Source organism: Cherax quadricarinatus, chromosome 14 (genome assembly GCF_038502225.1).
Source record: "Cherax quadricarinatus isolate ZL_2023a chromosome 14, ASM3850222v1, whole genome shotgun sequence".
NCBI lineage: Eukaryota > Metazoa > Arthropoda > Malacostraca > Decapoda > Parastacidae > Cherax > Cherax quadricarinatus.
The window spans coordinates 24,976,381-25,000,188 of record NC_091305.1 but is presented as its reverse complement, the minus strand read 5'-3'; the positions used below and the strand labels follow the sequence as shown (position 1 = coordinate 25,000,188).

The following is a 23,808-nucleotide window of genomic DNA, read 5'->3' as shown; positions in this document are numbered from 1 at the left end:
TCCATTTCTCAGGTAGTTGCCCAGTTTCAAGGGATGTGTTGAAGATTGTGGTTAGAGGCACACACAGCATCTCTGCTCCTTCTCTAAGGACCCATGGGGAGATGTTGTCCGGTCCCATCGCCTTTGAGGTGTCAAGGTCACTTAAGAGTTTCTTCACCTCCTCCTCAGTTGTTCGTATGTCATCCAACACTTGTTGGTATATTCCCTCTTGATGTTCCCTTCTGTTCTGTCTTCCCACAGCCCTTCCTGTCTCTACTGTAAAAACTTCCTTGAATCTCCTGTTCAGCTCCTCACATACCTCCTGATCATTTCTTGTGAGTTCTCCACCTTCTGTCCTTAATCTGATCACCTGGTCTTTGACTGTTGTCTTCCTCCTGATGTGGCTATACAACAGTTTCGGGTCAGTCTTGATTCTCGATGCTATGTCATTTTCATACTGTCGCTGGGCCTCCCTCCTTACCTGTGCGTACTCATTCCTGGCTCTGCGACTGATCTCCCTATTTTCGTGTGTTCTCTGCCTTCTGTACTTTTTCCATTCTCTATTGCACTTTGTTTTTGCCTCCTTACACCGTCGGGTGAACCAGGGGCTTGTTCTGGTCTTCCCGTTGTTACTGTTGCCCTTGGGAATGAACCTTTCCACTGCCTCCTTGCATTTTGTTGCTACATATTCCATCATTTCATTTACTGGCTTTCCTGCCAGTTCTCTGTCCCACTGGACCTCCCGCAGGAAGTTCTTCAACCCTATGTAGTCCCCTCTTTTATAGTCAGGTTTTTCCCATTCTACTCCTGTTATTCTCTCCACTTGCAGCTCTACTATGTATTCAAAGCACAGAACCACGTGGTCGCTAGCTCCTAGGGGACTCTCATACTTGATGTCCTCAATGTCTGAGCTGCCCAGGGTGAACACAAGGTCCAATCTTGCTGGTTCATCCTCCCCTCTCACTCTGGTAGTGTCCTTAACATGTTGGTGCATGAGGTTTTCCAGCACCACGTCCAACATCCTGGCTCTCCATGTTTCGGGACCCCCATGTGGCTCCAGGTTTTCCCAGTCAATCTCCCTGTGGTTGAAATCCCCCATAACCAGCAACTTTGCTCTGCTGGAGTGAGCTCTTCTTGCCACCTCAGCAAGTGTGTCCACCATTGCTCTGTTGCTCTCTTCATATTCCTCTCTTGGCCGCCTGCAGTTCTGTGGTGGATTATACATCACTGCAATGACCACTTTGTGTTCCCCCGACTGAAGTGTACCTGCTATGTAGTCTCTTTCTCCCGTCTCATCTATTCCTTCCATTTTCTCGAATTTCCATCTGTTTTTTACGAGCAGAGCAACCCCACCTCCCCCCCTGCCCCTTCTATCTTTCCTCATGATCTGGTATCCTGGTGGGAAGATTGCATCTGTTATTGTCTCCATGAGTTTTGTTTCTGTAACTGCTATGATGTCTGGGGACTTCTCATTGATTCTTTCTTGCCATTCCTCATGTTTATTCGTTAATCCATCTGCATTTGTGTACCAAACCTTCAACTTCTGTTCTAATACTGTAACTGTGGTGCGGGGGGTGGAAACAGAGGGATTGGTGTGTGATGGTTGGTTTGGATTGTTCAGTTGCCTTGGGGGTGTCGTGGCTGGAGTCCTTCTGCAGGTGTTTCTGGGGGGTGCGCTTGTCCTTCCATTTGATCCTGGGTTATTCTGCTCTCCTTTTTCATTTCCTCCCATTTCTCCTTTCGTTTTTGAACTCTCTCTTTCATTGTCTTCCTTTCGTCCTGTGTTCTGTCTCGGTCGAGGTACACACTCCGGAACTCCTGCTTGCCTCTCAGCCGTGCTTTCTCCTGCAGGATCATGGTTCGGGTTGATTCTGCCTTGAAAATTACTTTGAAAGGCCGATTCCTTTTCTTTGCGAACCACCCAATTCTCCGAAAATTTGCCACCTGGGTCATGTCCCCCTCGCCTATCACCTTCATGATGTCTTCAATCGCTTTTTTCTCCTCCTGCTTTCTTTCATCATAAGTTTCCCCTTTAGCTTCGTGTGTGTGTGTGTGTGTGTGTGTGTGTGTGTGTGTGTGTGTGTGTGTGTGTGTGTGTGTGTGTGTGTGTGTGAATGTGTGTGTGTGTGAATGTGTGTGTGTGTGAATGTGTGTGTGAATGTGTGTGTGTGTGTGTGTGTGTGTGTGTGTGTGTGTGTGTGTGTGTGTGTGTGTGTGTGTGTGTGTGTGTGTGATAGAGAGAGAATGTGTGTAAGCTCCCTTTCTCTGACCACCTACAACTCTCTCTTTATCAGTATCTCTCTACCTTTTCTCTCACTCTCTCTGGAACACTAATCTTCCTTTTACAGTACCTTCTCTTTCTCTTTAAATTTCCAAAATCTCTCCCAGTTATTGCTGCTGTCCTTCACAATTTTGCTCCAGTCATCCGTTACTTTCTCTCTCTCTCTCTCTCTCTCTGTTTCCTTTCTGTTTAGTATCTTATTTCTTCTCTTTCCTTACATTCTCCATTTTCTTTCTTCCTCTCGTTGCCTCTAATCTTTCTCTACGTTCATCCCTTTTCCGCACATCCCTTTTTTTTCTTTGTTTTATATTTTCTTTCCTTCTCTTTTCGGTGATAAGGCCCACCCAGCGGGAAGTGGGCGGGGGGCGGGAGGGGGGGGGTGGATGGAGTGAGGCGGGCAGTGGATGGAGTGAGGCGGAGGTGGATGGAGTGAGTCGGAGGTGGATGGAGTGAGGCGGAGGTGGATGGAGTGAGGCGGGCAGTGTATGGAATGAGGCGGGAGGTGGATGGAGTGAGGCGGGAGGTGGATGGAGTGAGGCGGGAGGTGGATGGAGTGAGGCGGGCGGTGGATGGAGTGATGCGGGAGGTGGATGGAGTGAGGCGGGCGGTGTATGGAGTGAGGCGGGCGGTGGATGGAGTGAGGCGGGCGGTGGATGGAGTGATGCGGGAGGTGGATGGAGTGAGGCGGCGGTGGATGGAGTGAGGCGGGCGGTGGATGGAGTGATGCGGGAGGTGGATGGAGTGAGGCGGGCGGTGTATGGAGTGAGGCGGGCGGTGTATGGTGTGAGGCGGGCGGTGGATGGAGTGAGGCGGGCGGTGGATGGAGTGATGCGGGAGGTGGATGGAGTGATGCGGGAGGTGGATGGAGTGATGCGGGAGGTGGATGGAGTGATGTGGAAGGTGGATGGAGTGATGCGGAAGGTGGGTGGAGTGAGGCGGGCGGTGGATGGAGTGAGGCGGGCGGTGGATGGAGTGAGGCGGGCGATGGATGGAGTGTGGCGGGCGGTGGGTGGAGTGAGGCGGAAGGTGGATGGAGTGAGGCGGGCGGTGGATGGAGTGAGGCGGAAGGTGGATGGAGTGAGGCGGAAGGTGGATGGAGTGAGGCGGAAGGTGGATGGAGTGAGGCGGGCCACAGTGGCGGGCGGTGGACGGAGTGAGGCGGGCGGTGGACGGAGTGAGGCGGGCGGTGGGCGTCCTTGCCACAACTTGGGCCACTAACTTCACCTTTATGGAAAGGATCCGCCCACAAGCCCTGAGAAAAGTTGGTGGGACAACAACAGTTTTGTGGGAGGACGAGTTGCCGGGGGAGGGGGGAGAGAGAGCCCCGCTGTGGGAGAAGAGAAGGGAGAGACTATGCCCTTTTCCTTTTCCTCCTCCTCCTCCATGATCCCTATTTCTAATCTTATCGTGTATCTTATTCTTTCAGGCTTTATTCCTACTGATTCCTGGGTGATATTTCCTATTTTTTTTTCTCCCTGGCTCCTCTTACTGTGAGTTCCTTCCTTCGCTAGTTCCTCTGCTAGACGATTTCCACCTATCTGTCTCTTCTTCCGTCTCTCCTGGTTCCCTTTATACTTTTCCCGTCTCTCTCTCTCTCCCTCTCTCTCTCTCTCCCTTTCCTGGTCTCCCCTTCTTTCCTCAGCTCTTTCTCCTGGCTCAATCTTCCTTGCGAGGAATGAGAACAATCAGTCGTATGTGTTCATTCCTCATCACTTTGCAGCCACAATAATTAGCAGCATAGCTAGCAAAATGTTCAAAACCTGGGTCACCTGACCAAGATTAGGGTCACCAAATGTGATGTGGATTAACTAGCCAAGATCTGGGCCACCTAACCAAGACTAGGGATCACTTATCCAAAACCTGGGTCACCTGACCAGGCCTAGGGATCACTTAGCCAAGACCTGGGTCACCTAGCCAAGACCTGGGTCACCTAGCCAAGACACGGGTCATGTAGTCAACACCTGGACCACCTCTGCGCTGTATAATCTTTAAGCACAATAAAAGACATCAAATACCCTCAGATTTTACTCTACATATTTCTAAAACTGATCATGTGCACTTAACTCTTCACCTGTTGGAACCTCCCTTCCTCCCCCCCCACACACACACATTTAGAAAAAAGATACAAGTAAGAGTTACAAAGATCCCAGCGCTCATAAAACGTAAATAATAGCGAAAAGCTGAAAATATTTAAGATAGCCACAGTGGCTAAAAAAGATATATAATAACATAGAAGATTATAAAAGGATATCAAAGAACAGAAGAAGGATAACAGGAGGCTACAAGTATAAATTAATGGGATAATAGGATTTTTTTTTTTACAAATACAGTGGTAGAAGAATGGAATAAATTGAAAGAGGTGGCATTAAGTGATAGAACTATTGACATTTAAAAAGAATTATATGGCAAGTATATTAATGAAAAAGGACAACACGAGCATGACTCTGCTCCTCTAGCCACACATAGGTACAGTAACTACAAATTGGTGCTTACTCGCATACACATAGGGCTGTTAGGAAGTATCTTTTCAGCCTCAAGGCAGTCAGGAAGTGGAATGACTTCGATGAGATGATGTAGGCAGGTACCATACACAGTTTTAAGGATAAATACAACAGATCCCCATGAGGTAGGACACTTGTGAAAAGCAATCTTATGATGTTAAGAGGAGAGGTCAGAAGCTGAGACTCGAACCCGGCAAATGCAAATAGGCGAGTACACTACATGGTTCTTAACCAGGTAAGTTTCAAGACTGTAAGTTGGTCTTAATGAACGTTTACTGAGGAAACAGGAAGACAGGTGAGCAATGGAAGAGACGGCGGAGAGGATTAGGAATACCAGAAACTGGAAGAGGAAGAGTATGAAGAGGAAGCGGTGGCTCCTATATCTCTTCTACCTCCTCCTCCTCTCTCTCTTTTCCTCATTCTCTAAGAATAAGAAGAAAAAGACGTTAATAAAAACGAAAAGATGTACAAAGAAAGATAAAGAGCAGAAGTACACGTGAAGACACAAGCAAAATGTAAGAGGAGAAAAGCACAGGAAATAAGAGGTAAATATTAATACGAGATATAATATGTCAGAGAAGAAAAGACATACGAAGTTAAGGATAGAGAAGCGGAAGTAAAAGTGGAAAAAGTTCAAGTGAGATGGCAGAAGAAGACCTGGAGGAGCAGACAAGACACCGATGAACAGGAACTAATGAAGGAGGGATAAGAGATGACGAGTAAGGAGGAGGAGGAGGAGGAGGAGGAGGAGGAGGAGGAGGAGAAGGAGAAGGAGAAGGAGAAGAAGAAGAAGAAGAAGAAGAAGAAGAAGAAGAAGAAGAAGAAGAAGAAGAAGATTACCCCCCTTTCCCACACAGTGGTAACAACATTACCTCCCACATCAAAGTCTCATTTCGAGAGTCATTATCATGCCCCGTCTCAAGCCATTCTTTTCCCAGCGCCGCCCACTGCGTCAGCTCTGCAGGGCGCTAGCCACCAAGTACGCACGTCAATATACACACATAAGAACATAAGAAGGAACACTGCAACAGGCCTACTGACCCATGCGGAGCAGGTCCATGCCCCCCCCCCCCGGATAAGTCCAATGACCCACCCCCCCCGGATTAGCCCAATAACCCACCCAGTCTGGCCACCTCCACTCAAGGAAGGAGCACGGCACCAGACCCAGCAGCACAAGCTAGTCAGGTCCAACTCACACCCACCCACACCCACTCATGTATTTATCTAACCTATTTTTAAAACTACACAACGTTTTAGCCTGAATAACTGTACTCGGGAGTTTGTTCCACTCATCCATAACTCTATTACCAAACAAGTGCTTTCCTATATCCTTCCTGAATCTGAATTTTTCCACCTTGAAACCATTGCTGCGAGTCCTGTCTAGGCTGGAAATTTTCAGCACGCTATTTACATCCCCTTTGTTTATTCCTGTTTTCCATTTATACACCTCGATCATATCCCCCCTAATTCTACGCCTTTCGAAAGAGTGCAGATTCAGGGCCCTCAGTCTATCCTCATAGGGAAGATTTCTGATACATGGGATCATCTTTGTCATCCTCCTCTGTACGTTTTCCAGAGCATTTCTATCCATTCTGTAATACGGTGAAAAGAACTGAGCAGCATAGTCTAAATGAGGCCTAACCAAGGATATATAGAGTTGAAGAACAACCTGAGGACTTCTATTATTTATACTTCTAGATATGAAGCCAAGAATTCTGTTAGCTTTATTGCGAACACTCATGCACTGTTGTCTTGGTTTTAGATTACTGTTAACCAGAACTCCTAAATCATTTTCGCAGTCAGTAGTATTAAGATCTACATTATTTAGTTTATATGTGGCATGATTATTTACCTGTCCAACATTTAGAACTTTGCATTTGTCAATATTAAACTGCATCTGCCACTTCTCCGACCACTGCATCAGTCTATTCAAATCATCCTGGAGTGCTCTAGTGTCCTCATTAGAATGAATCGGACGGCCTATTTTGGTGTCATCAGCAAATTTGCTTATGTCGCTATTTATTCCCTCATCTATGTCGTTTATGTAAATTGTGAACAACAACGGGCCCAACACTGACCCCTGTGGAACACCGCTTGTGACGTGCCCCCATTTATGCAAACTCTCTGCTGCCTATTTGTCAGCCATGCCTCTACCCAGGAAAAAATTTCTCCTATTCCATGTGCCTTAAGTTTCTTCAACAGCTTCTGGTGTGGAACTTTATCGAAAGCCTTACTGAAGTCCATATACACAATATCATATTCATTGCCATGATCCACCTCCTCAAACACCTTAGTGAAAAAGTTAGTAAATTCTTAAGACAGGAACGCCCCATTGTAAAACCGTGTTGAGATTCATTAATCAATCTGTGCCTATCAAGATGGCTACGAATTGCTTCGGCAATTATTGATTCCATAAATTTTCCCACTATGGAGGTAAGGCTTATTGATCTATAGTTCGAAGCCAAGGACCTGTCACCTGCCTTGTAAATTGGTATTACATTTGCCATTTTCCACTTATCAGGCACTATGCCAGTTTGTAGTGATATGTTAAAAAGATTAGCCAAAGGTATGCTAAGTTCCTCTTTACACTCCTTTAACACCCTTGCAAACAGTTCATCAGGACCTGGGGATTTGTTAGGTTTTAGTGTCTCTATTTGTCTGAGGACCATGTCACTAGTTACCTCAATCGTGCACAGTTTATTATCATCCTGTTCTGCATAATCTATTATGTCAGGAATATCGCTAGTATTTTCCTGGGTAAAAACTGAGAGGAAGTAGGTATTGAGAATTTCACACATATCCTTATCACTGTCAGTGATCTGACCAGAGTTACTCTTAAGTGGGCCAATCTTGTCTCTAATCTTACTTCTGTATACCTGAAAGAACCCTTTTGGGTTAGTCTTTGAATCCCTTGCGACTTTAGCCTCATAATCCCTTTTTGCTTTTCTTATTCATTTATTTCTCTCTTTAATTTAATATATTGATTTCTTAACTGCCCATCCCCTCTTTTGATTCGCCTATATATGCCTCTCTTTTGACCAATGAGATGTTTTAATCTATTGTTCATCCATTTGGGATCATTTTTGTTAGATCTAATTTCCCTACTCGGAACAAAAGTTGTCTGGGCAGCTAGAACTATGCTCTGAAAAACGTCATATTGGCTACCAAGATCACCTACCTGACCCATAGTCAGGACATCCCAATTTAGCCCACCCAGGTAATTTTTCAGTCCCATGAAGTCGGCCAAGCGAAAATCTGGGACAGAGATTTGATTGCAGTTATCTGAGTAATTCCATGATATATTGAAACTAAGTGATTTGTGATCACTTTCCCCAAGCTCATCATTAACCTCAATATTAATTATTGAATCTTTGTTGGCAAGAACCAAGTCAAGCAGATTGTTTCCTCTAGTTGGTTCTGTCACAACCTGTTCTAAAAAGCAATCCTGAACTGTATCAAGAAAGTCACTAGAATCAAGACACTATAAGACACTATACGCACACACGTCAATGTATGCACACCAACTAGTACACGTGCACACTAGTATACACACTCCAGCCTATATATGTACACACAAGTCATTGTAAATACACAGACAAAAGTTCCAAGGCATCTTGAGTAGGATGCAAAAGTAGTCAGATAAGTGGCTACTGGAATTTAGTCAGGATAAGTACAAAGAAATTAGAATACAGAAGAAAGGAAACTGGCTACAGGGTACAGTCTGGGAAAAACGCCAAATGCATCATATGACCATAAAAATCCGAGTTTGCATCACACCGAGTATATTATCACAGGCCCGTGTTAACTATGTACCTTTACTCGGCTTATGTCAAGTTGGCTAACCCAAGAACTGCCTTCAGGAACGTTAATGATTTAATTAGAGTCTGCAGGACGAGCAGACACTCGCACATGATCTTCATTTCCAGGTGGTGACTTGGTTAATTTACAGTAGCTTCAGGATTCCTTTCCAGGCAGTGAGTTGGTTAACATTCAGCAGTTCCAGTTATCCTTTTCCTTCGGCAATTTAAGCAACATTAGTAATAATAATAATAATAATAATAATAATAATAATAATAATAATAATAATAATAATAATCTTTATTTCTACAGACCGTAGTTGACATCAATGACATTATGTATAGAAAGCCCCTGGTTATGCAGAGCATTTCGGGCAAATTAGGTTAATTTTGTCCTCAGGATGCAACCATACGTCAGCTAACACCCAGGTACCTATTTACTGTTCAGTGAACAAGGACAGCAGGTATCTGAAGGAAACACGCTCTAATGTTTCCCCCCGTACCTGGGATGGAACCACGGACCTCAGTGTGTGAGGTGAGTGTGCTACCAACCAAGCTACGAGACAACCTTCATCTTCGGTCGTCTTTTGCACCATTATCCAACAGTTGCAATTTATTATTGTCTCATTTTAAATGTACACTTAATTTTACTACCCAGCATTCTTGTGCCTTTTACCTTCATCTCCATTCTCTCTCTTTGTATTTTCTCCTTCCTACAATCCAAAAGATATTCCATTCCGGGTTTCCTTTACACCGTCGCTGTATCCCATGACTTTTCTTGTCACCGTCTCTGTATCTACATTCTCAGTACTAGGGTCTCTGGTTAATGGGGGTTTAAAGTTTACCTACTACACTAGGGGTAATTAAGGCCGCACGTAACCTTTCCACTACCCGACAAGAATACTCTAATCCTTAAAATGGGGACTAAAGTAAGCTCTCAGCATATACACTCAGAGAGAAATACACCTCTGGGTGTAATATATCCTGTCTTCTACGGTCTCTATATCTCCCTATTCTTTCCACGGTCTCAGCAGCCGTCAGTCTTTTTGAACGTCTCTTCACTCCCATTAACATTTTTAGTGTCTTTATGCAACCCTTGCTCCCACTTTCCGTGCCTCTATCTCTACAATCCGTACTTTCCGACATCTCGGCCTTTCCCGCGTTCATTTTTTTTTTCATTGCTTCAGCACTTTCCATTTCCCAACCAATTTCTTTACACGTCGCTATCCATTCCAACCTTTCTATATTCATTCCCACCTTTTGTTGGAACTTTTGTGCACCCTAGGCTTCCTCTTCAGTGATTCTGTAACCTCAAGTTCCTTTCCAGCATCTTTGCAACTCGAGCTTTCCTCACCAATGCTTCTGAATTTTAGTCTTATTTGCCAGTGTTTCCGCACCCCCAGCCTTCCTTTGCAGTGTTTATACTCTCCAGCATCCCTTTTCCAGCGATTACAAACCTCAGTCTTTCTTTCCAGCGAATATATATACACACACCAGCCTTTACTTTCCAGTGTTATGTATCACTGTGCCTTCTGTTATCATTCCCAGTTAAAGCACTGGTGTTTCACTTCATGTTGGTGTTCAAGCACCTCTGATGATCCAACATTTAAGCGCTTAGAATTTCAGTTCTGGTTTGGGTGTAGCGATGTGCACAATGGTGGGGTTAAAACTCGGAGGATATTTTTCCATTAGCCAAGCGTAATTGCATTCCGCGGGCCTTTTTTGGTCTGGAGTTTTCCTCTCGAACACTGCCCTAGTTGGTAGGCCATATTTTTGTAGGCTGTTACGTTCTAAAACATCTTTTATAATTTTGATAATTACTCCCTTACACTTTATTGCAGCGTTATTCTATTTTTTTTAGTTTCATCATGTTTTAACCAACAAAATTTTGGCTCTCACTGCTAGTCCCAGAATTATATTTTTTTTCTTTGACATTTTAACTGAAGGCTCCAAGTGGACTTATTTGCATTTATATTCTGAAAAAAAAAAACCAGTAACTAAAGGCACTTCCATTTCTTGGCATCCTTCCTTCTTCTCTTCCTCCTCTTTCTCTTGCTCCTTCACTTTCTCCTCCTGCTCCTCCTCTTTATCCTTACTGAAACTCCTTACCTCTTTTCTTGTCCCTCCCTGTAACTTTACATCTTTTGTTTTCCACCTTCCTTGCCAGCTATTACCCATTTCCTTGCCATTCCTTTTACTTGCTATCACTCACCCATTTCTTTGCAATTCCCCTTACTTCCCAACACTCATTGTCTCCGCTGAACCTCCCGTTCCTGCAAGAGCTTCCCGTTTCCTTGGTCACTGTCGCTGTTGCATTGCCGATGACACTTTCTGCTTCTGCAACCCTTCCACACCTCTCCTTACAGCTTCCCCTTCCTGAAGTCTAATCTTCCTTCCTTTCTTTCTAGGACCACTTCTTCCTATCGGTCACCTTGATGAGGGGTTAAATGTTATCTGTTAACGGTCTCGAGAATCATCGCCCCCGTGGCCTGGTCACACACCAATCCTCGTAATTTGCCAAGGAAATACTTCAGAATATATAACTAGAAGGTTGTAAGCTTTACTGATTATTCTAAATGTTCAAGAGACTGAAAGAAAAGATCAGCAATTCTCTTAGAGAGCAACACCATGAACTGACTGAAAATCAGTGCCTGACCAGCCGGGTTGTAGTTAGACAGCGTGTTGCTAGTATTAACAGCGTGGGTGATCAGGCCTTAATCCTCCAGAACGGCTGATCTAGGACCGGGCTGTAGGGGCGTTGACTTACGGAAACGTCCTTCAGGCATGACAGGATCATTGTGATCAAAGATGAGATCCTGGGATGAGGTGCAGATGATAAAAGTACATCATACACACGAGCGCGCGCGCACACACACACACACACACACACAGGGATAGATTGAGAGGCTGGAAACAGGTACACGAGGTCACAGAACTTACACACACACACAGACTTGATTCCAGGAATACCAGTGCTTATTTCTTCAGGACGAAGTAATGTAGGCAGACTCCATACATAGTTTTAAAAGTAGGTATGACAGGGACCACGAGGCTAGGACGGAGTAAATCTGGCAAGCGGAAGGCTAAGAGGAAGGGTCAGGAGCTGAGACTCGACTCCCAGCAACCACATACAAGTGAGCACACACTGACAATAAAAACCAAACATGACATGCCCCAGCCTGATGATGAGAAAGGAGCATAAAAACGGAAATAAAAGCATCGGTACTTTTTCTCTTTATTTAATAAAGTTCTGGACCAATGAATATGCAGATTGTATCCACAGCAGCCATATTCAATCTTGGGATGACTCGCTCCACCATCCGGGTTTTTTTGTTTTAGTGTGTGTGTGTGTATGTGTATGTGTATGTGTGTGTGTGTGTGTGTGTGTGTGTGAGAGACTACTCTCTGGCTGCACCCTTCTCAAAAACATTATTTCTCCTGAGATCATTTATTCCTGGGATGGCTCGAGTCTGGAACATATTCGTACAGCATCATGGTCAACTGGCTGAAATACAGTCAGTTGACCAAATGAAATCGCTGGCCCACAGATGACTCCAACTTCATCTTATTCTCCATTTGTACGTCTTATAACAATGAAATAGACTCTCAAGTGAGCTGTTGTGGGTAACAGCTCTTAACTTGTAAATAAAAGCTGGAACACTTAACCTAACCTTGTAAAACCATTGTATGTAAAAAAAAAAGAAATAAGGGAGAAAGGGGATTCACTCCAGCTCCACCACTGGCGTCGTTCACCGCCAATACACTCCAGCTCCACCACTGGCGTCGTTCACCGCCAATACACTCCAGCTCCACCACTGGCGTCGTTCACCGCCAATACACTCCAGCTCCACCACTGGCGTCGTTCACCGCCACTACACCTCAGCTCCACCACTGGCGTCGGTCACCGCCACTACATCCCAGCTCCACCACTGGCGTCGTTCACCGCCACTACACTCCAGCTCCACCACTGGCGTCGTTCACCGCCACTACATCCCAGCTCCACCACTGGCGTCGTTCACCGCCACTACACTCCAGCTCCACCACTGGCGTCGTTCACCGCCACTACACCCCAGCTCCACCACTGGCGTCGTTCACCGCCACTACACACCAGCTCCACCACTGGCGTCGTTCACCGCCACTACACCCCAGCTCCACCACTGGCGTCGTTCACCGCCACTACACCCCAGCTCCACCACTGGTGTCGTTCACCGCCACTACACTCCCAGATCCACCACTGGCGTCGTTCACCGCCACTACACCTCAGCTCCACCACTGGTGTCGTTTACCGCCACTACACCTCAGCTCCACCACTGGCGTCGTTCACCGCCACTACACCTCAGCTCCACCACTGGCGTCGTTCACCGCCACTACACCTCAGCTCCACCACTGGCGTCGTTCACCGCCACTACACCTCAGCTCCACCACTGGCGTCGTTCACCGCCACTACACCTCAGCTCCACCACTGGCGTCGTTCACCGCCGCTACACTCCAGCTCCACCACTGGCGTCGTTCACCGCCACTACACCCCAGCTCCACCACTGGCGTCGTTCACCGCCACTACACCTCAGCTCCACCACTAGCGTCGTTCACCGCCACTACACTCCAGCTCCACCACTGGCGTCGTTCACCGCCACTACACTCCAGCTCCACCACTGGCGTCGTTCACCGCCACTACACCTCAGCTCCACCACTGGCGTCGTTCACCGCCACTACACCTCAGCTCCATCACTGGCGTCGTTCACCGCCACTACACCCCAGCTCCACCACTGGTGTCGTTCACCGCCACTACACCTCAGCTCCATCACTGGCGTCGTTCACCGCCACTACATCTCAGCTCCATCACTGGCGTCGTTCACCGCCACTACACCCCAGCTCCACCACTGGCGTCGTTAACCGCCACTACACCTCAGCTCCACCACTGGCGTCGTTCACCGCCACTACACCCCAGCTCCATCACTGGCGTCGTTCACCGCCACTACACCTTAGCTCCACCACTGGCGTCGTTCACCGCCACTACACCCCAGCTCCAAGACTGGCGTCGTTCACCGCCACTACACCCCAGCTCCAAGACTGGCGTCGTTCAACGCCACTACACTTCAGCTCCACCACTGGCGTCGTTCACCGCCACTACACCCCAGCTCCACCACTGGCGTCGTTCACCGCCACTACACCCCAGCTCCACCGCTGGCGTCGTTCACCGCCACTACACCTCAGCTCCACCACTGGTGTCGTTCACCGCCACTACACCTCAGCTCCACCACTGGCGTCGTTCACTGCCACTACACCCCACCTCCACCATTGGCGTCGTTCACCGCAACTACACTCCAGCTCCACCACTGGCGTCGTTCACCGCCACTACACCCCAGCTCCACCACTGGCGTCGTTCACCGCCACTACACTCCAGCTCCACCACTGGCGTCGTTCACCGCCACTACACTCCAGCTCCACCACTGGCGTCGTTCACCGCCACTACACCTCAGCTCCACCACTAGCGTCGTTCACCTCCACTACACTCCAGCTCCACCACTGGCGTCGTTCACCGCCACTACACTCCAGCTCCACCACTGGCGTCGTTCACCGCCACTACACCTCAGCTCCACCACTGGCGTCGTTCACCGCCACTACACCCCAGCTCCACCACTGGCGTCGTTCACCGCCACTACACTCCAGCTCCTCCACTGGCGTCGTTCACCGCCACTACACTTCAGCTCCACCACTGGCGTCGTTCACCGCCACTACACCTCAGCTCCACCACTGGCGTCGTTCACCGCCACTACACCTCAGCTCCACCACTGGCGTCGTTCACCGCCACTACACCCCAGCTCCACCACTGGCGTCGTTCACCGCCACTACACTCCAGCTCCTCCACTGGCGTCGTTCACCGCCACTACACCCCAGCTCCACCACTGGCGTCGTTCACCGCCACTACACCTCAGCTCCACCACTGGCGTCGTTCACCGCCACTACACCCCAGCTCCACCACTGGCGTCGTTCACCGCCACTACACTCCAGCTCCTCCACTGGCGTCGTTCACCGCCACTACACTCCAGCTCCACCACTGGCGTCGTTCACCGCCACTACACCTCAGCTCCACCACTGGCGTCGTTCACCGCCACTACACCCCAGCTCCACCACTGGCGTCGTTCACCGCCACTACACTCCAGCTCCTCCACTGGCGTCGTTCACCGCCACTACACCTCAGCTCCACCACTGGCGTCGTTCACCGCCACTACACCTCAGCTCCACCACTGGCGTCGTTCACCGCCACTACACTCCAGCAGAGCCCAGGGCGTGGGGCGGCCCCTTAAAACATGACAGGTAAATACCCGAGCTGAGGCAGTTTTACTGAGCATAATGGAAAGTCAATGAGCAGGATTAAAAATATCGGAGCCTCCATCAGCCTCAGCACCATGGATCAAGTCTGCTGCTGAAGGACGGAGACGAACACACACACACACACACACACACACACAGACACACACACACAGACACACACACACACACACACACACACACACACACACACACACACATCTTCCTTGACGGAGTTCACAGGTTCGATCCTAAAGCGTTACAATTTTTTTTTTGAAACATTGCAAACAAGGAGTGATAGATGGATGATTAAATTTCTTATAGATAACTGCCATGAAACAGAAGCGGCAGAAATTGAAGTCCGGCCTCAGTGCTCCACTACTTGATTTCTGTATAAACGAGCGCTAACCCACGTTAATGTTAATCCACTTGCCACGGAGTTTCATGCCATTTACCGCATGTAATTTTGCCACTTTGCACTTCTAAAAGATCTTCACGATAGAATATTTCATATTTGTTTAGTAACAACAACAAAAAAAAAAAACTCACATGTAATCACCCTTATTTAATATGTTATGTCTAGGATCACTCCCTACGAAAGTAAACGACTGGGCAGGCGGTGCAAAACACCCCAACGAAAAGTAGAGGCGCCATTGGTACACTAAGAGGAAACACTAAGTGTCCGAGGCCTAATACTGTTCAACAGCCTCCCGCAGCCATAAGGGGAATTACCAATAGGCCCCTGGCTGCCTTCACGATGGAGTTGGACAGATACTTAGTCGGTGCCGGATCAACCGGGTTGTGGTTCGTACTCTGGACTACGTGCGGTCAGTAGTAACAGCCTGGTTGATCAGGCCCTGATCCACCGGGAGGCCTGGTCGTGGACCGGGCCGCGGGGGCGTTGATCCCCGGAATACCCTCCAGGTAGACACCAGGTAGACCTGTGTCTAGTACAAAAGTTACGTCTGAAATCACCTTTGTCTAGTATGAAGGTTACGTCTGTGATCACCTTTGTCTAGTATGAAGGTTACGTCTGGGATCACCTTTGTCTAGTATGAAGGTTACGTCTAGGATCACCTTTGTCTAGTATGAAGGTTGCGTCTGGGATCACCTTTGTCTAGTATGAAGGTTACGTCTGTGATCACCTTTGTCTAGTATGAAGGTTACGTCTGGGATCACCTTTGCCTAGTATGAAGGTTACGTCTAGGATCACCTTTGTCTAGTATGAAGGTTGCGTCTGGGATCACCTTTGTCTAGTATGAAGGTTACGTCTGTGATCACCTTTGTCTAGTATGAAGGTTACGTCTGGGATCACCTTTGTCTAGTATGAAGGTTACGTCTAGGATCACCTTTGTCTAGTATGAAGGTTACGTCTAGGATCACCTTTGTCTAGTATGAAGGTTACGTCTAGGATCACCTTTGTCTAGTATGAAGGTTACGTCTGGGATCACCTTTGTCTAGTATGAAGGTTACGTCTGGGATCACCTTTGTCTAGTATGAAGGTTACGTCTAGGATCACCTTTGTCTAGTATGAATGTTACATCTAGGATCACCTTTGTCTAGTATGAAGGTTACGTCTAGGATCACCTTTGTCTAATATGAAGGTTACATCTGGGATCACCTTTGTCTAGTATGAAGGTTACGTCTGGGATCACCTTTGTCTAGTATGAAGGTTACGTCTAGGATCACCTTTGTCTAGTATGAAGGTTACGTCTGGGATCACCTTTGTCTAGTATGAAGGTTACGTCTGGGATCACCTTTGTCTAGTATGAAGGTTACGTCTAGGATCACCTTTGTCTAGTATGAAGGTTACGTCTAGGATCACCTTTGTCTAGTATGAAGGTTACGTCTAGGATCATCTTTGTCTAGTATGAAGGTTACGTCTGGAATCACATTTGTCTAGTATGAAGGTTACGTCTAGGATCATCTTTGTCTAGTATGAAAGTTACGTCTAGGATTACCTTTGTCTAGTATGAAGGTTACGTCTGGGATCACCTTTGTCTAGTATGAAGGTTACGTCTAGGATCACCTTTGTCTAGTATGAAGGTTACGTCTAGGATCACCTATGTCTAGTATGAAGGTTACGTCTAGGATCATCTTTGTCTAGTATGAAGGTTACGTCTGGAATCACCTTTGTCTAGTATGAAGGTTACGTCTAGGATCACCTTTGTCTAGTATGAAGGTTACGTCTAGGATCACCTTTGTCTAGTATGAAGGTTACGTCTAGGATCATCTTTGTCTAGTATGAAGGTTACGTCTGGGATCACCTTTGTCTAGTATGAAGGTTACGTCTAGGATCATCTTTGTCTAGTATGAAGGTTACGTCTGGGATTACCTTTGTCTAGTATGAAGGTTACGTCTAGGATTACCTTTGTCTAGTATGAAGGTTACGTCTAGGATCATCTTTGTCTAGTATGAAGGTTACGTCTGTGATCACCTTTGTCTAGTATGAAGGTTACGTCTGGGATCACCTTTGTCTAGTATGAAGGTTACGTCTAGGATCACCTTTGTCTAATATGAAGGTTACGTCTAGGATCACCTTTGTCTAATATGAAGGTTACGTCTAGGATCACCTTTGTCTAGTATGAAGGTTACGTCTAGGATCATCTTTGTCTAGTATGAAGGTTACGTCTGGGATTACCTTTGTCTAGTATGAAGGTTACGTCTAGGATTACCTTTGTCTAGTATGAAGGTTACGTCTAGGATCATCTTTGTCTAGTATGAAGGTTACGTCTGTGATCACCTTTGTCTAGTATGAAGGTTACGTCTGGGATCACCTTTGTCTAGTATGAAGGTTACGTCTAGGATCACCTTTGTCTAATATGAAGGTTACGTCTGTGATCACCTTTGTCTAGTATGAAGGTTACGTCTAGGATCACCTTTGTCTAGTATGAAGGTTACGTCTAGGATCATCTTTGTCTAGTATGAAGGTTACGTCTAGGATCACCTTTGTCTAGTATGAAGGTTACGTCTAGGATCACCTTTGTCTAGTATGAAGGTTACGTCTAGGATCACCTTTGTCTAGTATGAAGGTTACGTCTAGGATCACCTTTGTCTAGTATGAAGGTTACGTCTAGGATCATCTTTGTCTAGTATGAAGGTTACGTCTAGGATCAGGTCGTAGTCTCGTCTTCTACGCTCGAGTAAGTTGAGGGATTTATGTCTCTTCCTACAGCTGCGCCTTAACGATAATAAAAGTTTAGTTGCTCTTCTTTGCACCTTCTTAATTAAGTTTATCGACGTCAGGAGGGCAGCAAATAGAATGTGAGGGATGGCAGCAGATAGAATGTGAGGAAGGAAGCAGATAAAGAGTGAGTGAGGTCAGCAGGTAGAATCTTAGAGGAAGACAGGTGGTGAGTGTGAAGGAGGGCAGCAGGCAGAACGCGAGGGAGGGCAGCAGGTTGAATGTGACTGAGGGCAGCAGGTTGACTGTGAGGGAGGGCAGTAGGTTGAATGTAAGGGAGGGCAGTAGGTTGAATGTGAGGGAGGGCAGTAGGTTGAATGTAAGGGAGGGCAGCAGGTTGAATGTGAGGGAGGGCAGCAGGTAGAATGTGAAGGCAGCAGGTTGAATGTGAGGGAGGGCAGAAGGCTGAATGTGAGTGAGGGCAGCGGGCAGAATGTGAGTGAGGGCAGCAGGCAGAATGTGAGGGCAGCAGGGTGAATGTGAGGAAGGCTAGCAGGCTGAATGTGACGGAGGGCAGCAGGCTGAATGTGACGGAGGGCAGCAGGAAGAATGTGAGTGAGGGCAGCAAGTAGAAAGTGAGGGCAGTAGGTAGGGTGTGAGGGAAAGGCAGGTGGTGAATGTGAGGGAAGGCAGCAGGAAGTGTGTGTGTGTGTGAGTGGAAGGCAGCAGGTAGAGTATATGCGAGTAGAAGGCAGCACCTGGAACACCTCTACCTGTCTCTAGTCAACTTCAGTTACTATGCTAATCAATCTTTGCAATATTCATATCACGCTAAGAGACACTTCATTCACTTGTAAATTGAGGAATTAACTGGACGCCAGATTTATTCTGCCTCATTGAAATTCCAATGTTGTCGTTGGACACTGCTCGGTGTCCCTCCCCCCTCGTGATACACATACATACATACATACATACACTCATACATATATATACACACAAACGCAGACATACATACATTCTAGTGCACCATAAACATCACACTTACTTGCGTCAGGAGGTAATATTTCTTCGTCCACTGCAAATAAATATATATTGATGGAGAAGCATTAAAACCGCTTCCTCCCACCTGGGAGGGAAAAATAAAGAGTGGGTAGCTCCCTTTCCTTGGATCAAGAACTATTCCACAGTCTCCAGTGATCTTCCACACAGGTAGACTGCATCACATGTCGTCCCCAGTGCTGACAAACGACTCCTGGCAGACATGACAAGGGAACTTGACAAGTTCCAAAAGTTACTGATCAGCCAGGCTGTGGCGCCTGCGTTGAACTGCGTATGTCTTGTGGTACTAGGGAATGGTGAGGCAGTCAAGCTTGATCCGAGGGAAGGAGCACAGCTCCCACAGCTGAGTAGTGAGGAACTTAACGTCGAGGGCAAGAACAGCTTGCACAGAGCAGCAGACATAGAAAACAGCACCTGACATAGAACAGCAGCTTACACATGGAGAGCAGCAGCTGACACGGAGATCATGGAGGACACACATAATCAACACGTCTCCATTATGGCCACTCAGCTCAATACACAAGTCATGCATGCCGTGCCGCTCGTCATGAATACTGCATCTCCGGCTAAATAAACATTCGTATTCCATCTTTTCGATCGACCTAAAGCTGCTGCCCTCTTTCCCTCCTCCCCTAAATAAAAACCCTTTCAAAAACAGAGCAAAAATAAGAGCACCGGGCAGAAAAAGGATAGCGGGGATCCCCTTACCTGTTCTCTGGGAGGCACGATAGCCCCGCCCACTGGTCCTCACGTCACACTCCTCGTCGCTGGAGGAGTACTGGTTGCCCGAGGAGTTAGTGCCGCCTGATTGGTTGCTGCTCCGCCAATCGGAGCGCGGGCCTCGCCTACTGCTGCTGCGATTGGCTCCTGACCTTGCCCGGCCTTCAGTTTCCATCTCATCGGTTAACGGTCATCTGAGGAAGAAACAGATGCAAGTTATACGTGAGATCGCAAGCCTGACTGTACTGCGTACGACAACGATGTGTAACAACTGTAAGATATATCGAAATGACCAATATTTCTTACTAGTGAAATAATGCTCAGCAGATTCTCGCAGTGACCCATTGTGACCTCTGTAATACTGTTTTAGTTTGCGCTACCGCTCACAGGATGAGCTGTGGGTGGAAATGAATGGTATAAAATACCGACTTGATCAAGTCCACTGCGTGGGCGAAACGTTGTCAATAAAGGATCACATTATACTGCAAATGCGTTTAAATTTCCATGAGCTGTAGCCGCTCAGACTACCCTCCATGGGATGGGTATGTGGTGACTAGTCTCCATGGGAAGGGTATGTGGTGACTAGCCTCCATGGGATGGGTATGTGGTGACTACCCTCCATGGGATGGGTATGTGGTGACTAGCCTCCATGGGATGGGTATGTGGTGACTAGCCTCCATGGGATGGGTATGTGGTGACTACCCTCCATGGGATGGGTATGTGGTGACTACCCTCCATGGGATGGGTATGTGGTGACTACCCTCCATGGGATGGGAATGTGGTGACTACCCTCCATGGGATGGGTATGTGGTGACTACCCTCCATGGGATGGATATGTGGTGACTACCCTCCATGGGATGGGTATGTGGTGACTACCCTCCATGGGATGGGTATGTGGTGACTACCCTCCATGGGATGGGTATGTGGTGACTACCCTCCATGGGATGGGTATGTGGTGACTACCCTCCATGGGATGGGTATGTGGTGACTACCCTCCATGGGATGGGTATGTGGTGACTACCCTCCATGGGATGGGTATGTGGTGACTACCCTCCATGGGATAGGTATGTGGTGACTACCCTCCATGGGATAGGTATGTGGAGACTACCCTCCATGGGATGGGTATGTGGTGACTACCCTCCATGGGATGGGTATGTGGTGACTACCCTCCATGGGATGGGTATGTGGTGACTACCCTCCATGGGATGGGTATGTGGTGACTACCCTTAATGGGATGGATATGTGGTGACTACCCTCCATGGGATGGGTATGTGGTGACTACCCTCCATGGGATGGGTATGTGGTGACTACCCTCCATGGGATGGGTATGTGGTGACTACCCTCCATGGGATGGGTATGTGGTGACTACCCTCCATGGGATGGATATGTGGTGACTACCCTCCATGGGATGGGTATGTGGTGACTACCCTCCATGGGATGGATATGTGGTGACTACCCTCCATGGGATGGATATGTGGTGACTACCCTCCATGGGATGGATATGTGGTGACTACCCTCCATGGGATGGGTATGTGGTGACTACCCTCCATGGGATGGGTATGTGGTGACTACCCTCCATGGGATGGGTATGTGGTGACTACCCTCCATGGGATGGGTATGTGGTGACTACCCTCCATGGGATGGGTATGTGGTGACTACCCTCCATGGGATGGGTATGTGGTGACTACCCTCCATGGGATGGGTATGTGGTGACTACCCTCCATGGGATGGGTATGTGGTGACTACCCTCCATTGGATGGGTATGAGGTGACTACCCTCCATGGGATGGGTATGTGGTGACTACCCTCCATGGGATGGGTATGTGGTGACTACCCTCCATGGGATGGGTATGTGGTGACTACCCTCCATGGGATGGGTATGTGGTGACTACCCTCCATGGGATGGGTATGTGGTGACTACCCTCCATGGGATGGGTATGTGGTGATTACCCTCCATGGGATGGGTATGTGGTGACTACCCTCCATGGGATGGGTATGTGGTGACTAGCCTCCATGGGATGGGTATGTGGTGACTAGCCTCCATGGGATGGGTATGTGGTGACTACCCTCCATGGGATGGATATGTGGTGACTACCCTCCATGGGATGGATATGTGGTGACTACCCTCCATGGGATGGGTATGTGGTGACTACCCTCCATGGGATGGGTATGTGGTGACTACCCTCCATGGGATGGGTATGTGGTGACTACCCTCCATGGGATGGGTATGTGGCTACCCTCCATGGGATGGGTATATGGTGACTACCCTCCATGGGATGGGTATGTGGTGACTACCCTCCATGGGATGGGTATGTGGTGACTACCCTCCATGGGATGGGTATGTGGTGACTACCCTCCATGGGATGGGTATGTGGTGACTACCCTCCATGGGATGGGTATGTGGTGACTACCCTCCATGGGATGGGTATGTGGTGACTACCCTCCATGGAATGGGTATGTGGTGACTACCCTCCATGGGATGGGTATGTGGTGACTACCCTCCATGGGATGGATATGTGGTGACTACCCTCCATGGGATGGATATGTGGTGACTACCCTCCATGGGATGGATATGTGGTGACTACCCTCCATGGGATGGATATGTGGTGACTACCCTCCATGGGATGGATATGTGGTGACTACCCTCCATGGGATGGATATGTGGTGACTACCCTCCATGGGATGGGTATGAGGTGACTAGCCTCTACAGGATTATACTGCTACTATTACTACTAATAGTAATAATAATAGTAATTTAATAATAAAAGACAATAATAAAAATAATAATAAATGGAAAATAATGTAAGAACATTGACAACTGCATCGCTGAGTCTAAATTAACATGGAACGATTTATACACAATGTATTGTTAATATTTACACAACAGCTTAATACTAAACGATAATGTGTCGAGTCTTATCAAAAATGAGGGTGGAGGGGAGGGGGTGATGGTGGGTGGTAGTAGTGATGATAGTGGGTGGTGGTAGTGATGATAGTGGGTGGTAGTAGTGATGATAGTGGGTGGTGGTAGTGATGATAGTGGGTGGTGGTAGTGATGATAGTGGGTGGTGGTAGTGATGATAGTGGGTGGTGGTAGTGATGATAGTGGGTGGTAGTAGTGATGATAGTGGGTGGTGGTAGTGATGATAGTGGGTGGTGGTAGTGATGATAGTGGGTGGTGGTAGTGATGATAGTGGGTGGTGGTAGTGATGATAGTGGGTGGTGGTAGTGATGATAGTGGGTGGTGGTAGTGATGATAGTGGGTGGTGGTAGTGATGATAGTGGGTGGTAGTAGTGATGATAGTGGGTGGTGATAGTGATGATAGTGGGTGGTGGTGATAGTGATGGTGGGTGGTGGTAGTGATGATAGTGGGTGGTGGTAGTGATGATAGTGGGTGGTGGTAGTGATGATAGTGGGTGGTGGTAGTGATGATAGTGGGTGGTGGTAGTGATGATAGTGGGTGGTGGTAGTGATGATAGTGGGTGGTGGTAGTGATGATAGTGGGTGGTGGTAGTGATGATAGTGGGTGGTGGTAGTGATGATAGTGGGTGGTAGTAGTGATGATAGTGGGTGGTGATAGTGATGATAATGGTTGGTGGTAGTAATGATAGTGGGTGGTGGAAGTGATGATAGTGGGTGGTGGAAGTGATGATAGTGGGTGGTGGTAGTGATGATAGTGGGTGGTGGTAGTGATGATAGTGGGTGGTGGTAGTGATGATAGTGGGTGGTGGTAGTGATGATAGTGGGTGGTGGTAGTGATGATAGTGGGTGGTGGTAGTGATGATAGTGGGTGGTGGTAGTGATGATAGTGGGTGGTGGTAGTGATGATAGTGGGTGGTGGTAGTGATGATAGTGGGTGGTAGTAGTGATGATAGTGGGTGGTGATAGTGATGATAATGGTTGGTGGTAGTAATGATAGTGGGTGGTGGAAGTGATGATAGTGGGTGGTGGTAGTGATGATAGTGGGTGGTGGTAGTGATGATAGTGGGTGGTGGTAGTGATGATAGTGGGTGGTGGTAGTGATGATAGTGGGTG

The 23,808-nt window shown here is 47.7% G+C and overlaps 1 protein-coding gene across 3 annotated transcripts in view; it reads right to left on the bottom strand.

The window, feature by feature from the left end:
• The window catches only part of Ten-a (tenascin accessory), a 1,550,399-nt gene that overhangs the window by 957,425 nt on the left and 569,166 nt on the right, over window positions 1-23,808 (bottom strand). For 2 of the 3 annotated variants that reach the window (XM_070084924.1, XM_070084928.1), the window contains exon 2: window positions 19,762-19,967. In XM_070084924.1, coding sequence (XP_069941025.1) covers window positions 19,762-19,948 — 187 coding nt within the window. In that variant the 5' untranslated portion in view covers window positions 19,949-19,967. Of the gene's footprint in view, window positions 1-19,761; window positions 19,968-20,079; window positions 20,159-23,808 lie in introns of those variants that run through there. The other variant, XM_070084925.1, reaches the window with a different exon arrangement.